Below are 18,154 nucleotides of genomic sequence, written 5' to 3'. Positions count from 1 at the left end.
GTCCTAAGCATCCCATATAGAGTTTGTATTGCAAACATGGCGGCCTCTCAACAGGAGCAAAACAGCAGGAACGTTCATGTTGATACATCAACATCTAGTGCACATCAACAACAAGGAGAGAGGAAATCAGGGGCTATATCTTTTGGTTTTAGCAAAACTGTAACTAAATTAAAATCTAGTCGGGATGAAGCTATCAACGCAGATGAGCGAGATTATTTAACCGGAGTCGATGGGAAAGAATTGCTAAGGTAAGCTAACGTTAGCTAGCTTCTAATGTTGGTGTCTAAATACAGTTGCATTAATACATATTGTTGCCTAGTAGTCAGCTAATAACGTTACTAGCCTGTATGTTGAATAAACATGTTGCTGTCCCTTTATGTATTCGCTAGTTAGCTATGTATTTAGCTACCGGTAGCAAAGACTTTACGGTTTAGAAACTCTTTGCCGGTAGCTACATTTCTTCTTCTTTGGTATTATGGCGGCACGCAAACAAATATTGGTGCATGTTACTATTCTGTAGTAGCATTGGCTACTATTCCCTTGTATGAATTCATGACACTTTGTGAAAAATTGCCATACCAACTAACCCTGGCTGCACCCATTAAAACATCTACACAATTCCACTAATTTGGACCTATCTGATCCTACTCAAGGCCAGCAGCCTGGGAGGATGGGACACTATTGGTCAAAACATGCAACTTTTCTGCAGTAAAATGTTGTACCTATTCTCTGTGATTTTTACATTCCATTCCTGCGGTACAATTGACATCCATGGCCATTAACACCAACAACAAAAAACTTACGGAAGCACATGCTATTCCTATCACTCTACTGGCCTCTCACAGGAATCCTCTTAGGATCCCTCACCCTGGACCAGGCTTCTTCTACTACTCTCTTCACTGCCTCAGCATACAACACCTTCTGCACTACTCTGACCCTGGCAACCTGAACCTGCCTTTCTCTCGCTGGGCAGCTGTGATATCCAGCACCATGGGTACCCGTACAGTTTACACACACAATTTTATCCACCAATACACATTCCTTTGTCTCATGTCCTCCTGCACACTTCTCACATTTAGGGGTTTCCCTCCTACACACTGCTGCCACATGACCATAAGCTTGACACCTAAAACACCTTAATGGATTTGGGACAAAAACTCACGGGATAACTGACACATCCTAACTTGACTTTATCTGGTAAAGCCTGCATCAAAACTCAAGAGTACAGACCGTGTCTTGTGTGTTTCACACCGCTCTCCAACGGGTTTGCATCTCACCAAATGGCAGGTGTCACAGACACCGGGAAGCTTCAACTTCAGTTGATCCTCCTCAACGCCACTCCAGCTATCACTCCTTTTAACAGCGCCCTGCTCCAGAGGAAAGCAAGTCCCAGTTCTTGTCCCCAGTTACGTGGTGCAGAGCGCACGCTCCTAGTGGACGGCAGAAACGCAAAGAATCAACACAATTCCACTTCGAGTCACTTTCACCCACCCAACATTCCCCAACCTCTTCTCCACCCAACCTAACACTACATATGGATCTGCCAGAAGGCAATGATCCATTCTCTCCAAAAATCTCACTGACACTGGGCCAGAATCAACTCAGGACAAGGCTCAAACTCGGTGGTCTTCACCGAACCTGCCACCGCAGTTAATTCATCTTCTCTCGTCATGTTCAATTTCCTTCTGTAGCTCTTCCAAAAGGTATGCGTGATACACCACTCCATATTCACTCAAAATATGTTCCACCTTTTTGTTTCTGTCCACCATCTTCACCTTCATCAGATCTTCCAGAAGGCATGTGCATTCCCCCATTCCATATTTACTTATAATATGTTCCACTTTTCTCCATTTTTCCTGTCCGTTACCCCCACCTCATAGCCACAATGTCCATCCATAGCTAAATGTCTTCTTCTTTGGGTTTTATAGTGAACTACATGCAAAAAGGTGTATTGTCACCACCAACTGTGTGGGATGAAAATAAAAGATCCTAAAAGACAAATGTGGATAAAAAAAACTCATACTGTCTACCTGAAAATCACTCATCAACATGCTCCATGCCTCATCTGTTAAAAATAATTATCCATGTCAGATCCCTACACAGTAGGAGCCTAGGAGGACAGCACATCTTCCATCGCCAATAACCTTTGTAAATCTTCCGCTGTGAATTCCTGAAGCTTCAGATATTTTCCTGCTGCCCCAGATAGCTTCCTGCCGCAGCCACAATGATGTCCTATTTCTTTGAGTTCCTTTATACTTGAGCCGTGCAGTTTATCACAGTTGCATTGAACACCACACATCCACTAACTTTACGTACAGCATGCCCGGTTCTCTTGGTTGACAAATAGCCCTATTCACTATGGGCATTTCTGCATCTACTACCATTTCTTCAACTTCACTTGCTCTTTTGAGATCCGATGGACCGCCCTAACTTTTGCCTCATCAACCTCTTTCACCCTTACAGGGCACTCCAAAATGGACGTTCTTCACTCCAACCTTCTGTATACTCCACCAGTCTGCACACACTTAAAACATGGTCAAATTCTTTACAATTTCTGCACTGTAATGGTTTGGGGACAAAAGCTCTTAATGCATACCTCATATACCTCAGCTTTACATGAGTAGGGAGGTGCTCATCATCAAAAAAAAACTATAGAACCGACAAACTTTCTTTCTTCCATCCACCATGCGGGTCAAGCAACAGGCACTAACCACACCTGGGATTCTCGTCACTAGGTTGTTCTCCTTAACTTCCATCCACACCCCGGAAATGAATCCCTTAACAGGTGTTCTACTCCGGAGTTCAGAGCACGATGCTTCAGGTGACTCGATTCTTGTGAGGCCCTCTTCCTCAGTTTCTCAGACAAACAATTAGTCAGGACAAGCCCACTCCTGGTCACTCTGACTTAACTTCTCCCAACATATGATTTGCCCTCTTCGAGACACTCATCAAAAAATCGTATCCCAACAAGAAACAAATCCCTTGTCTGATATATACCATCATCCCCTTCAACTATCAATACTTTTTATTTTTCATTCCATTCTTCGAGACTTCTGTTGTCATTTCCTCTTCTACAACTCAATTCGCTTCTCATTTCAAACTCCGAATTCACTTCCGCCATGATTTCTCCGCCTTGGTCAGTTTGCTTTCTACCGGTACAATTGTTTGAACCAATGATTTAAACACTGAGTACACCAAACATTAAAACCTTCCTAATATTGAGTTGCAGCCCCTTTTTACCCTTATAACAGCCTCAATTCATCGCGGTGCCAAACGTTCCACAGTGATGCTGGCCCATGTTGACTCCAATACTTCCCACAGTTGTCAGGTTGGCTGGATGTCCTTTGGGTGGTGGACCATTCTTGATACACACGGGAAACTGTTGAGTGTGGAAAAACCCAGCAGCGTTGCAGGTCTTGACACACACCGTGCACCTGGCACCTACTTCCATACCACATTCAAAGGCACTTACAGTGGGGAGAACAAGTATTTGATACACAGCCGATTTTGCAGGTTTTCCTACTTACAAAGCATGTAGAGGTCTGTAATTTTTATCATAGGTACACTTCAACAAAAGTGTACCAGAAAATCACATTGTATGATTTTTAAGTAATTCATTTGCATTTTATTGCATGACATAAGTATTTGATCACCTACCAACCAGTAAGAATTCCAGCTCTCACAGACCTGTTAGTTTGTCTTTAAGAAGCCCTCCTGTTCTCCACTCATTACCTGTATTAACTGCACCTGTTTGAACTCATTACCTGTATAAAAGACACCTGTCCACACACTCAATCAAACAGACTCCAACCTCTCCACAATGGCCAAGACCAGAGAGCTGTGTAAGGACATCAGGGATAAAATTGTAGACCTGCACAAGGCTGGGATGGGCTACAGGACAATAGGCAAGCAGCTTGGTGAGAAGGCAACAACTGTTGGCGCAATTATTAGAAAATGGAAGAAGTTGAAGATGACGGTCAATCACCCTCGGTCTGGGGCTCCATGCAAGATCTCACCTCGTGGGGCATCAATGATCATGAGGAAGGTGAGGGATCAGCCCAGAACTACACGGCAGGACCTGGTCAATGACCTGAAGAGAGCTGGGACCACAGTCTCAAAGAAAACCATTAGTAACACACTACGCCGTCATCGATTAAAATCCTGCAGCGCACGCAAGGTCCTCAAGCCAGCGCATGTTCAGGCCCGTCTGAAGTTTGCTAATGACCATCTGGATGATCCAGAGGAGGAATGGGAGAAGGTCATGTGGTCTGATGAGACAAAAATAGAGCTTTTTGGTCTAAATTCCACTCGCTGTGTTTGGAGGAAGAAGAAGGATGAGTACAACCCCAAGAACACCATCCCAACCGTGAAGCATGGAGGTGGAAACATCATTCTTTGGGGATGCTTTTCTGCAAATGGGACAGGACGACTGCACCGTATTGAGGGGAGGATGGATGGGGCTATGTATCGCGAGATCTTGGCCAACAACCTCCTTCCCTCAGTAAGAGCATTGAAGATAGGTTGTGGCTGGGTCTTCCAGCATGACAACGACCCGAAACACACAGCCAGGGCAACTAAGGAGTGGCTCCGTAAGAAGCATCTCAAGGTCCTGGAGTGGCCTAGCCAGTCTCCAGACCTGAACCCAATAGTAAATCTTTGGAGGGAGCTGAAAGTCCGTATTGCCCAGCGACAGCCCCGAAACCTGAAGGATCTGGAGAAGGTCTGTATGGAGGAGTGGGCCAAAATCCCTGCTGCAGTGTGTGCAAACCTGGTCAAGAACTACAGGAAACGTATGATCTCTGTAATTGCAAACAAAGGTTTCTGTACCAAATATTAAGTTCTGCTTTTCTGACGTATCAAATACTTATGTCATGCAATAAAATGCAAATTAATTACTTAAAAATCATACAATGTGATTTTCTGGCTTTTTGTTTTAGATTCCGTCTCTCACAGTTGAAGTGTACCTATGATAAAAATTACAGACCTCTACATGCTTTGTAAGTAGGAAAACCTGCAAAATCGGCAGTGTATCAAATACTTGTTCTCCCCGCTGTACATTTTTCACCCTCTGACTGGCACATATACACAATTCATGTCTCAATTGTTTCAAGGCTTGAAAATACTTCTTTAACCGGTGTCCTTCCGTTCATCTACACTAGGGTTGAATATTTTCCCGGTATTTTACAAGTGTGCCATCCTGAGAATAAATCACTTTTTCTCCCGGGTAACCTGGTATTTCCCGCCAAAACCGGAAGTGTCATTCAAAAGCATTATAAAGCATATAAATGTCTGGATTTGATTAGAATTTTCATGTTGACCAAAGCTCTAACCTGATGCTACCTGAGCCTGATGAGCCATATATTAAATACATTTTATGAGCCATATATTAAAGACATTTAATGAGCCCAAGCCCAAATGATTGTGCCATTTATGATATAGGCTACTGCACATTATGCACGACAGAAAAACATAAAAGCCCATAGATGTAGCTAGATATATGCTCTGTTTCATTTATTTACCCAACTCCAGTTGGCAAATTTCTTTGAGTGTGAACTGTATTAATGTATTGTATTATATGGACTGGAATTACACACATCATTCAAACGCACATTGTTCAAAAGCTGAAGAGAACATGCAATTCTGGTGCAGCATGTGTAGCCTACAAAGTTACAAGATTGGTTTTAATTTTGCAATATAATAGGGCCTATTTGTACAGTGCATTCGGAAAGTATTCAGACCCCTTCCCTTTTTCCACATTTTGATTTTAAAATTGATTAAATAAATACATCCTCATCAATCTACACACAATACCTCATGATATAGCAAAAACTTTTTTTTTTTAAGTTTTTCAAATGTATTAAAAAATAAAAACGGATACCTTATTTACAGACGTATTCAGACCCTTTGCTGTGAGACTCGAAATTGAGCTCAGGTGCATCCTGTTTCCATTGATCATCCTTGAGATGTTTCTACAACTTGATTGGAGTCCACCTGTGGTAAATTCAATTCATTGGACATGATTTGGAATGGCACAAACCTGTCTATATAAAGGTCCCACAGTTGACAGTGCATGTCAGAGCAAAAACCACGCCATGAGGTCAAAGGAATTGTCCGTAGAGCTCCGAGACAGGATTGTGTGGAGGCACAGATCTGGGGATGGTACCAAAACATTTCTGCAGCATTGAATGTCCCCAAGAACACAGTGGCGTCCATCATTCTTAAGTGGAAGAAGTTTGGAACCACCAAGACTCTTCCTAGAGCTGGCCGCCTGGCCAAACTGAGCAGTCAGTGGAGAAGGGCCTTGGTCAGGGAGGTGACCAAGAAACCGATGGTCACTCTGACAGAGCTCCAGAGTTCCTCTGAACTTTCCAGAAGGACAACCATCTCTGCAGCACTCCACCAGGCCTTTATGGTAGAGTGGCCAGACGGAAGCCACTCCTCAGTGCCAAAAAGGCACCTAAAAGACTCTGACCATGAGAAACAAGATTCTCTGGTCTGATGAAACCCAGATTGAACACTTTGGCCTGAATGCCAAGTGTCACGTCTGGAGGAAACCAGGCACCGATTATCGTCTGGCCAATACCATCCCTACGGTGAAGCATGGTGGTGGCAGCATCATGCTGTGGGGATGCTTTTTCAGCGGCAGGGACTGGGAGACCAGTTGGAATCGAGGGAAAGATGAAAGGAGCAGAGAGATCCTTGATGAAAACCTGCTCCAGAGCGCTCAGGACCTCAGACTGGGGTGAAGGTTCACCTTCCAACAGGACAACAACGCTAAGCATACAGCCAAGACAACGCTTCGGAACAAGTGTCTGAATGTTCTTGAGTGGCCTAGCCAGAGCCCGGACTTGAACGCGATCGAACATCTCTGGAGTGGCCTGAAAATAGCTGTGCAGCAACGCTGCCCATCCAACCTGACAGTGCTTGAGAGGATCTGCAGAGAAGAGTGGGAGAACCTCCCCAAATACAGGTGTGCCAAGCTTGTAGCGTCGTACCCCAAAAGACTCAAGGCTGTAATTGCTGCCAAAGGTGCTTCAATAAAGTACTGAGTAAGGGTCTGAATACTTCTGTAAATGTGATATTTAAGTTTTTAATTTGCAAAAATGTATAAAACCAGTTTTTGCGTTGTTATTATGGTGTGTTGTGTGTAGATTTGATGAGGGGAAAAAACACGAATCCATTTTAGAATAAAGCTGTAATGTAACAGTGTGGAAAAAGTCAAGGGGTCTGGATACTTTCTGAATGCACTGTATAATTAGTAGACTGACTCGTGTATATACCTTTTCATTATATTTCCCCTAAAGTTATTAGCCTACCTTTCTCTATTGCTGCTTCTTTCTTTCCTCGCTTTCAACAGTTAGATGGAACCAGTTTTGTTGTCCTTATCTTCATTATAATGACAACCTTGAATAGTTTAGGACTAGAATTAGATGCAGAAGGCTTTCACTTCTCTTCACAGATTGAATGGTTATGGGTCTGAATAAATAACTGCTAAAGCCTACCGCCATCGAGCGTCTTTTGGCTGCTGTATTTAACATTCAGCAAAAAAAGAGCTTGCTTCCCTATTCGAATAAGAAATGGTGAAAAAACAATGTCCAGTAAGCTATTCGAGTCTAGCTCTTCCTGTATGAGACTCCAAGAGTTAAGGAGTGTTTTTTAAGGAGAGGCCAGCGGAGTACAGGTGCTTGCGTATTGCGCATGAGACAAAGGTTAGAAGCTTATTATGTATAACCATCACGAATTAGTTAAATATAAGGCTAATACTGCATTGACTGTATTACCTGAAAGAGGTAGGCTAGGACACCTACAGTTGAAGTCGGAAGTTTACATACACTTTAGCCAAATACATTTAAACTCAGTTTTTCACAATTCCTGACATTTAATCCCAGTAAAAATTCCCTGTTTTAGGTCAGTTAGGATCACCACTTTATTTTAAGAATGTGAAATGTCAGAATAATAGTAGAGAGAATGATTTATTTCAGCTTTTATTTCTTTCATCACATTCCCAGTGGGTCAGAAGTTTACATACACTCAAATAGTATTTGGTAGCATTGCCTTTAAATTGTTTAACTTGGGTCAAACGTTTCGGGTAGCCTTCCACAAGCTTCCCACAATAAGTTAGGTGAATTTTGGCCCATTCCTCCTGACAGAGCTGGTGTAACTGGGTCAGGTTTGTAGGCCTCCTTGCTCGCACACACCTTTTCAGTTCTGCTCACACATTTTCTATAGGATTGAGGTCAGGGCTTTGTGATGGCCACTCCAATACCTTGACTTTGTCCTTAGGCCATTTTGCCACAACTTTGGAAGTACGCTTGGGGTCATTGTCCATTTGGAAGACCTATTTGCGACCAAGCTTTAACTTCCTGTCTTGAGATGTTGCTTCAATATATGCACATAATTTTCCTACCTCATGATGCCATCTATTTTGTGAAGTGCACCAGTCCCTCCTGTAGCAAAGCACCCCTACAACATGATGCTGCCACCCCCGTGCTTCACGGTTGGGATGGTGTTCTTTGGCTTGCAAGCCTCCCCCTTTTTCCTCCAAACATAACAATGGTTATTATGGCCAAACAGTTCTATTTTTGTTTCATCAGACCAGAGGACATTTCTTCAAAAAGTATGATCTTTGTCCCCATGTGCGGTTCCAACCGTAGTCTGGCGTTTTTATGGCAGTTTTGGAGCAGTGGCTTCAACCTTGTTGTGCGGCCTTTCAGGTTGTCGATATAGGACTCATTTTACTGTGGATATAGATACTTTTGTACCTGTTTCCTCCAGCATCTTCACAAGGTCCTTTGCTGTTGTTCTGGGATTGATTTTGAACTTTTTGCACTAAAGTACATTAATCTCTAGGAGACAGAACGTGTCTCCTTCCTGAGCGGTATGACAGCTGCGTGGTCCCATGGTGTTTATACTTGTGTACTATTGTTTGTACAGATGAATGTGGTACCTTCAGGCGTTTGGAAATTGCTCCCAAGGATGAACCAGACTTGTGGTGTACAATTTTTATATTTTTTCTGAGTTCTTGGCTGATTTCTTTTGATTTTCCCATGATGTCAAGCAACGAGGCACTGAGTTTGAAGGTAGGCATTGAAATACATCCACAGGTACACCTCCAATTGACTCAAATGATGTCAATTAGCCTATCGGAAGCTTCTAAAGCCGTGACATAATTTTCTGGAATTTTCCAAGCTGTTCAAAGGCACAGTCAATTTAGTGTATGTAAACTTCTGACCCACTGGAATTGTGATACAGTGAAATAATCTGTCTGTAAACAATTGTTGGAAAAATTACTTGTCATGCACAAAGTAGATGTCCTAACCGACTTGCCAAAACTATAGTTTGTTAACAAGAAATTTGTGGAGTGATTGAAAAACGAGTTTTAATGACTCCAACCTAAGTGTATGTAAACTTCCGACTTGCTGTGCCTTTTCCCTTTTCCTCCACGACATGGAAACCGGTAAGTGTTCGAGGAGATGTCAATTCGTTAGTAGGCTAACTGAAGAGTGTCCTCCCCTCCTCGATAGAACCTCTGAGAAGCAAGCAAGAATAAGCAAGACATAGAAAGAATAAGGCTGTGACCTGGCGATTTCTCCCACAATGAAGATGGTAAAAAATAATAATGGTCGAAATTTGTAAAATGTTATTAGGAAATGTTAGCAGACCTAGAATTTTATTTAACAATATCAAAAAAGGAAAATAGTTAATAGCCTAAATATTATTATTATTATAATTGTTATAATCAACTTTAGAAAACACATTTAAATCACATTGTTATTTAGCCCATTCACATTGCACGATGTTCAGTATGTTTTATACAAGCCATTTTTGTCCACATTCACCAGAACGACTGCCCCCTCTCATTGAACCCACAAAGTTCAAGGCCGACCTCGGTACTGCAGGCATTGTTTGCAGAGAACAGAATCCCCCATTATAGTGAAGGGGAAAATGGCAATCTTCGTGGTCCATCATGTAAATAAATACATTTCTTGAAGACAATCACAGTACCAATAATTGCTTCTATTACATCAGATGTATGTCCTTGAACCAATTATTTTAAAGAAGTTATATGGAAAAGTAATAAGGATAATTGACTTTGTAGCTAATGGCAGCCTGCAGTATCTTGAGGTACTCAATGAGAGGGGGCAGCACTGAGCTAGCTTGCAACGTTACTTTCTGTAGTAGCTCAAACTCAAATGTATGTCTACATAAATTTACCACATTAGACACCATCTTAACCGACTACCTTGGCTTCAAATGCACTATTGAGTCTACACATAGGAATGAATGGTGTCACGTGATCGATGGCTTTGTCCATTCATATAAACAGTCATTGACGTTCCCCTCTCGCGGCCTCTCCTCGATTTACCTTTGACCCATTTCAAAAGGAGGACTCAATCTAATTGAGAAAAGGCCTGGGGGTGCGTCCCAATATCTACTTTCTCCTGAAATGTGTACAATCCCTCACTACTTCCCAAAAATCTGGATTGGTGGAGCCATGGGCTTGTGGGAATTTTCACGATATCTCTTATACCAGTCATTTCCTTTCAAGTCAGTGAAGGAAAGCAAACAAGTGCACACTTTGGGAGGAAGGAGAGATAATTGGGACATAGCCTTTGCAAAGCTAATTGTTTTGTGTAGTTAGTAAATGCTTTCTACCTCCTTTGTCCGTCTTAGTATCAAGCCTGTGGAGAAGCCAAAGGAGCTGATCATTCCACTCATCCAAAGGAATCGCTGGTGCAGCAGGCAGGAAAACAGAGCTGGCCAGGTCCAGGGGCACGGTGATGGAGGGAGGGATAAGGCCAAAACACAACCCCCCTCTCAGGAGCAGGACTCAGTGGAATCACAGGCTGTCAAAGAAATTATTGAAGGTGCATGTCTGTGTCAGCTTCAGTTCCTACTTCAGTGAAGATAGCCTCTCAGAAATTAGCACCTTATCCTAATGTTGTGAATCCACCATTAATACTTTAATCACTCTTTCAATATCACATCTCTCTTTCAGAATCTCAGAGGCAGCTTGATCAGTGGAAAAATGGGGACCAAGCAGACCCCAACCTCACCATCCCCCTGCTGATGCAGAACCAGGCTCCACAGGGGTTTGAGGATGGAGACCACATCAAGGTGGACCTGCGACCGGAGTCTGTAAGTATGGGGCGAGGGTCAGAGGAACCTTATCCGTGACCGTCTGGTTCTTGGGTCTTGTTGTGTCAATAGACTGTGAAGTAAATTCAATGCATTTTCACAGCAAATGTTATGTGTGAGGTCAAATTAGGATGGGCAACTTGAACAGACTGAAAGTTGTCAGATTACGAGAGAGATGTTGATTCCTAAACAGAGATGGAAAGTTATGATACGCATGAGTGAATGAGAGCGCGTGATGGATTAACAAGTGTGTGAAAGTCAGATCAACAGAATGTGTGCGATGACAGATGGAGGTGGACTGACCAGTTTAACTGGGACTGAAACCAGAGACTGTGTGAAAGTGCTGACCGCAGGATATTTCCACCAAACCGAACCGTGCCAACAGAGAAGTGTGTGTGTGCATGACACGTACTCACTTCAGATCTGACAGCATCTTACGAATGAGATGACACTCGCTTGCCCTCCCTCTCCCTAGAGACCAACAGTCATCTTCCTCTCTGCATATCTTCCTCATCACCCATCTCCCACCCTCTCATCACTGTCATCTCACATCTGTCTTGACTTTAGATACAGTGCCTTCTGAAAGTATTCATACCCCTTGAGATTTTTCCACATTTTGTTGTTACAGCCTGAATTTAAAATTGATTACATTTTTTTTTTGTCACTGGCCTACAGACAATGCCTCATAATGTCAGTTCAATTATGTTTTTCGAATAAAAAAATTGTAAAGTAATTAAAAATGAAAAGCTGAAATGTATTGAGTCTAAGTATTCAACCCCCTTTGTTATGGCAAGCCTAAATAACTTCAGGAGTAAAAATGTGCTTAACAAGTCACATAATGAGTTGCATGGACTCTCTGTGTGTGCAATAATAGTGTTTAACATTGTTTTTTTAATGACTACCTCATCTCTGTACCCCACACATACAATTATCTGTAAGGTCCCTCAGTCAAGCAGTGAATTTCAAACACAGATTCACAGATTCAGGTTTTCCAATGTCTCGCAAAGGGCACCTTTTGGTAGATGGGGAATAAAAAAATAAAAAAGCAGACATTGAATATCCCTTTGAGCATAGTGAAGTTATTAATTACACTTTGGATGGTGCATCACTACACCCAGTCACTACAAAGATACAGGCATCTTTCCTAACTACGTTTGCCAGAGAGGAAGGTAACCGCTCGGGGATTTCACCATGAGGCCAATGGTGACTTTAAAACAGTTATAGAGTTTTAATGATTTGATAGAAAACTGAGGATGGATCAACAACATTGAAGTTACTCCACAATACTAACCTAATTGACAGTGAAAAGAAGGAGGCCTGTAGCGTAATAAACTATTCCAAAACATGCATCCTGTTTGCAAAAAGGTACTAAAGTAATACTGCCAAAAATGTGGCAAAGCAATTAACTTTTTGTTCTGAATACAAAGTGTTATGTTTGGGGCAAATACAACACATTACTGAGTACCACTCTACATATTTTCATGCATAAGTGGTGGCTGCATCATGTTATGGGTATGCTTGTAATCACTAAGGACTGGGAAGTTTTTCAAGACAAAAAATAAACTAATGGAGCTAAGCACAGAAAAAATCCTAGAGGAAAACCTGGTTCAGTCTGCTTTCCACCAGACCGTGGGAAATTAATTCTACAAAATATTGACTGGGGGTGTGAATACTTATGTAAATGAGGTATTTCAGTATTTAATTTTCTAAAAGTCACTTTGTCATTGTGGGTTATTGTGTGTAGATGGGTGAGAATTATTATTTATTTATTTTGAATGCAGGCTGTAACACAACAATGTGGAATAAGTCAAGGGGTATGAATACTTTCTGAAGGCACCGTATTAGGGAGGGGCTGAGGAGCTGGCTCATTCCACCTTCATGCTTCTCCCACTATTGTGGGATCCCAGCTTCCCCTAGAGCAGACAGAGCCCATAAGGGAGCTAGTGAGGAGCATGGCACTGGGACAGACAGCACCCACATGAATGACAGCAGCATGTCTCTACACTGCTGTGATGTGGTTGGTGACCTCTGTCAACTTGGTCTGACTGAGTCTGTCAGCCTAGAGCCAAAGGATTGTATAACAACAACATTGGAATCAGCTATTTCTGTCTGTGTATGGAGTCCGGACATACACAAGCATCTGTCAGTCTATAGAAACACTATCTGGCAGGCTGACACAAATGACAATCAGATGTACAGAGCATTAGACTGTACCAGTGGGTGTGTAAAGAGTGATGTCTGTTTTTCTCACTATCTGAGACTGCATATAGAATGTGACGTGTGTCTGATCAATTGCTGTGTGTTCAGTCCACAGAGGCAGACTATGACAGTGTTCCTGTGGAGGTGTACGGGTTAGCCATGCTGAAGGGGATGGGCTGGAAGGCCGGAGAGGGCATCGGGCGGACCTTCAAACAGTGCGTATTCTCCCTCATAGTCAGTCTTCATCCCCAATCCCTGTGTTATTTTTAATGCCTTTAAAATATCTGGTTTGCTATGTCTGCTTTATTTATAATGCCAATATTATCCACTCTTGTTGCATCAGGTTTTTGGCATCGGACTTATATTACAGAAAATAAGTAATGACATAAGATGATTATGCTGTTTTCCCCAGAGTACAGTAAATAATGTAGTTTTAGTAATGCAATCTTACTGTGGTTGGCCACTGTTGTTTTTAATCTTCAAGCCCATCTGTTTGCTAGTCTGCAAATATAAACCCATTGACTCATAGACATAGGGGTCTATCTCATCCCATTATACTTCCTAGTTCACTCTCACCCAGGGTTGACAGTAAGCCGGAACGGTCAGGTACGAAGTCCCAGCAAAGCAAATAGTGTGGGGTACGCAATACCGGTAAAACATGAGCCTATCACGATCATTAATACACAGATTCCATGAAAACTGTAGGCTATTACACTTTATCATGACCGCATGGAAAATTAGCGAATTGACTTGTGTAGACCTAATGAATGGGCAATTGTCAATGTCATTCATAACACTTTTTGGTGTTTTGTAAGTGATATCTCTTTACTTTTAGGCCTATCAAATGGGTGGAGTAGCCTAATCGTTGGAATAGTAACTGAAGTCTGAACACTGACTGTAGACTGTAGGCCTCACATGTAGCCTATTATAATGTTAACTCCTGCTGAATGAAGTGTTCCTCGCAGTAAAATTACAGAACAAATCTACATTTTGTCTCGGGAATAGGAGTGGAGAAATAGGATTCATTTCAGCATCTTGAAAGAATGAAAATATGCGCTTAGGGACCTGTTGTGTAGCCTAAACGAGCAATTTCTTTCAGCAACATTAAAGCTGACAGTATTTCATTTTCAACCACATAAAATATGCATCCAAGATTAACTGAAATACTATCAGAAACATGTTGGATCGTTTTCAAAGCTTTTGATTTCCTTGAAACCGGCGTTATTTGGAAATCTCCATTGTCCCTAAATCCTCGCTCCGTGAGAGAAGCAGGAATGAAAGAACTTTACCGATGTCAACTAGATTGTTGATGATGCATTGATCAGTCTATCGATGTATGACATTGTTCTGGGGAGCAAGGCTTTATTTAGAATTCTAGACAAGCATCAAGTAATGACAGAAGAGAAGCTGCATGTAGGCTATCTAATTATAGACAAGTTGACTAACAAGATGTTGGAAATTATAAGCAGAAAAATATCTGAATGAGGCTGAAAAACCACCGTCCTTGAGTAACATGCACAAGTAGACTACATGAGCCTTTTGAAGTAATTGTTTGACAATCAGATGAATACATGACAGGTTGTGTTTATGCCACATGAAAAGGTAGGCTAATACATTTTCAAAGTTAAATGACAAATCTTGACTATTAGGCTCATAGAGATGCTATGAAATGAATACGGATTCCATATGTCATTCTATGATTAAGCCCATAAAAAAAAAAAGGTGGATTTTAAGAAGCGCATTCTCACACAGGAGGGACCCCATACCAGGAAGAATCTACTTTCACCCTGCTCCCACCTAATCTCTCTCTCCCCTCTCTCTCTCTCCTCTCTCTAGGGACGTGAAGCCCATAGAGCACCAGCTGAGGCCGAAGGGTCTGGGTCTGGGAGCTGACCGCTCTGCTATAAGGGACCTGGAGCCCAGCGGGCCCCGGAGGCCCCCAAAGCCAGGCGATGAGCGGAAGGAGGAGACCCTAGTCCTGGGGCCTGGAGGCCATGTGCTGGTGGAGTCTGGAGCACACAAGGACCTGTACGGGAAGGTGAGATTTCTGGCTTTGTTTGTCTGGACTCTCTGGAACTACAGAAAGCAACAGCAATCTCCTGAGAACATAACACTGTGGCATATCACTATCTCGTAGGCCATCTTAGGCGTCATAGTTGTTGTTTCATAGCAAGACAATTAGCTTTACTTTGCTCAAATGTAACTGTCTCTCTACTTGTGCCTTTGCACACTGATTGACTGTTTTGTCTCTCCCTCCTCGCAACACCCCTCCTATTGCCCCAACATTCCTATGTTACAGATTGAAGGAGTTGATCCGGACAATGCACGAGTAGTGGTCAAGCTTGCGATTGGTAGCAAGACTGTGACAATCAGTCAATATGCACTGAAACTGGTTGACCGCACAGAATATGACAAAAACGGCAAAGACCTCAGTAAGTCTCTCCTACCACCATGTTAGTTTTGTGATTGCTCTCTGAAATGACATTGAACCTGTTTACCGTAAAATATTGGAATAATTTAGTTGAGCAAACAAATGTCATACAGGGTCATGGAAATGTTCTTTCCATTACTATTTCCAATATTGTTGTCTTGGCAATACTGAGACACCCACTCACTACATGGGTGGAAGGTTCTAGACCAGAACAAGGGGGAAAAAAACAACCAAAGGGCAGACTGGTCTGTTGTTGAGTGATGAGCTGGGCTGATTCCATAGGCTCGCTCTCTCCTTTAGCTAAGTGACATTTGAGTCTCTGTGTGAAAAGGAGCCATCTGGCCTTTTACCATTCCAACCCAAAACAGCCATGCTGTCACTGCTCTTATTGTCAGTAATCAGAAGGACCCGTTTCTGGAGTGGAGGGAGGTTCACACATAAGCAATGTCAGTCAAATATACACTGGTACTGTTTGTGAACAGGCAAATTGTACTGCTCTCATGTGGCTTATTTGTTATTGCTGAATAGGTCAATATGTATCAGCACTACCATAGCAATAATGCAGATGAGACTACTTGATCATTGTGATGAAACTGTTTAATGGAGCCCCCTTGGACTGTTAGTGACATTGCGAATGTAACACTATCTTTCTACCAATCAGGTCGCCTCAGCAGGGCCCACAAAGAGAAGGAACGGCAGAGACGGGAGGAGAAAGAAAGGAGGAGTAACAAGGAAGAGGAGAGGAAGAAAAGTAGATCTTCTGAGAGGGACAGAGATGGAGGGAAGGACCAGAGAAAAAGGAAACACCGGGATTCTAGTCAGGACAGGTAGAGGATCCTGAAAATATGGGATGAGGTTGGAAGTGTAGGATTTGTATATATTTTTTTCAATACAAGAGGTTAACTAATGACTTGGATTAGTTCATGTTTATGTTGGATTATAGTACTCCTTCATAAATTCTAAATCTAAAGCAATTATTTACTCACACCATTTCATTTGATAACACATAATAAAATGATTTGAGAGTAAATAATTGCTTCAAATGATTTTTTTTGTTTATCACCTTTTCCCTTCTCTCCTTAGAGAGAAGCCCCAGGCAAAGCTACCTCCTGCTGCCCCCTCCTGGCTCCAGAGAGACCTGAAAGTTCGCTTTGTAGATAAAGCCTTCAAAGGGGGAAAATACTACAATTCAAAGGTATGAACACTAGGTGCACAATTCATTGCCTGTTGACACTTTACGGCCCACTACAGTTCTGTGGTGTTGATCTTTAGAATCAATTTAATGAATGTCCTATGCTGTTTTTTGAAGATGCGAATAGAGGATGTCTTGTCGCCAAACATCTGTGTGTGTCGTACTGAGGAGGGCAGATTCTTAGATGGTGAGTTTTACTGCTGAATTACATTCTACCTACTCCAACCCATATTCTTTTAACTGGTGTTCCCTCTACTCATCTATTTTTCCTTCAATGATGCCCTTATGTCTTCATGATAACATAGATGTGAAACAGACGATGCTGGAGACCATTGTGCCAAAGACTGACTCTGAGGACATCATGGTTGTACTCGGTGAACACAGGGGGCAGGTGAGTGAGTGGATGGGTTGGTAGGCTCATCGTTATCACTTTGCCTGTAAAATATCCATGCGGATTTGTTTCATAGCTTTTATTACTGATTGGATTGAGGAGTACAAAATGTTAAATATACAAGTAATTGAAGTGTCTGTAGTTAATGACGTGGTGTGTTTCAGGTAGGTCGTATTCTCCAGAGGGACCGAGACAGGAGCAGAGCCATGGTGCAGCTGGACAGATATGAGGAGAAAGTCTTCACCCTGGACTATGACTCCATCTGCCATTACGTAGGAGGGGGAGATCACTGACACCCTCCGCTTTTACCATATAACTAGTGATGTACTGTTAAAATATTGGTGGGGGAATAAAGTAACCCTCCCCATACGTTCAATGCATTTTTCCACATTAGGTGGGTAAACGCTTGCGCAAAATAAAAAGGTGCGTAAAGTGTTCAAGGGTGTTTATCCTCCACTTCAACACTGATCTCAACCTGCCCCAAACATCCAAACATGTCCTTTTCATTTGACAAAGTTTGGTCATAAAATGCAAGAGTGTATGTACAGTGAGTAACTTTTGTCAGTGTATCTTTGTAATAAAATCATGTCAACAGCAAAGCCATTTTGTCCTGACTCAAGTGGCAATATTACAACAGTAATGGCATAATCATGCTGTTGGCAATACTAATATATATATATATATAAATATACAGTTGAAGTTTACATAGGTTGGAGTCATTAAACTCATTTTTCAACCACTCCACAAATTTCTTGTTAACAAACTATAGTTTTGGCAAGTCGGTTAAGACATCTACTTTGTG

At 42.1% G+C, this 18,154-nt stretch overlaps 1 protein-coding gene across 1 annotated transcript; it reads left to right on the top strand.

Annotated features, from left to right (window-relative positions):
* On the top strand, positions 1 to 17,951 carry LOC139542463 (G-patch domain and KOW motifs-containing protein-like). Its single transcript, XM_071347903.1, has 11 exons — positions 1 to 248; positions 10,675 to 10,868; positions 11,000 to 11,139; positions 13,447 to 13,553; positions 15,175 to 15,376; positions 15,638 to 15,770; positions 16,431 to 16,596; positions 16,853 to 16,964; positions 17,079 to 17,148; positions 17,267 to 17,352; positions 17,517 to 17,951. Exons 1-11 carry the CDS (start codon positions 37 to 39, stop codon positions 17,643 to 17,645), a joined length of 1,551 nt encoding a protein of 516 aa, XP_071204004.1. The 5' UTR covers positions 1 to 36; the 3' UTR covers positions 17,646 to 17,951.
* Positions 17,952 to 18,154: the final 203 nt, after the last annotated feature.

This window comes from Salvelinus alpinus, chromosome 17, assembly GCF_045679555.1.
Source record: "Salvelinus alpinus chromosome 17, SLU_Salpinus.1, whole genome shotgun sequence".
NCBI classification, from domain to species: domain Eukaryota; kingdom Metazoa; phylum Chordata; class Actinopteri; order Salmoniformes; family Salmonidae; genus Salvelinus; species Salvelinus alpinus.
The sequence above is the reverse complement of the archived record's forward strand: the minus strand, read 5'-3'. Positions and strand labels throughout refer to the sequence as shown.

Excerpts from the sequence above, each read along its gene's own strand:
- LOC139542463 (XM_071347903.1), top strand. The coding sequence starts at position 37 with ATGGCGGCCTCTCAACAGGAGCAAAACAGCAGGAACGTTCATGTTGAT. Across the intron at positions 15,377-15,637 it reads ACAAGGACCTGTACGGGAAG|ATTGAAGGAGTTGATCCGGA; the intron begins GTGAGATTTCTG and ends CCTATGTTACAG. Across the intron at positions 17,353-17,516 it reads TCGGTGAACACAGGGGGCAG|GTAGGTCGTATTCTCCAGAG; the intron begins GTGAGTGAGTGG and ends GGTGTGTTTCAG.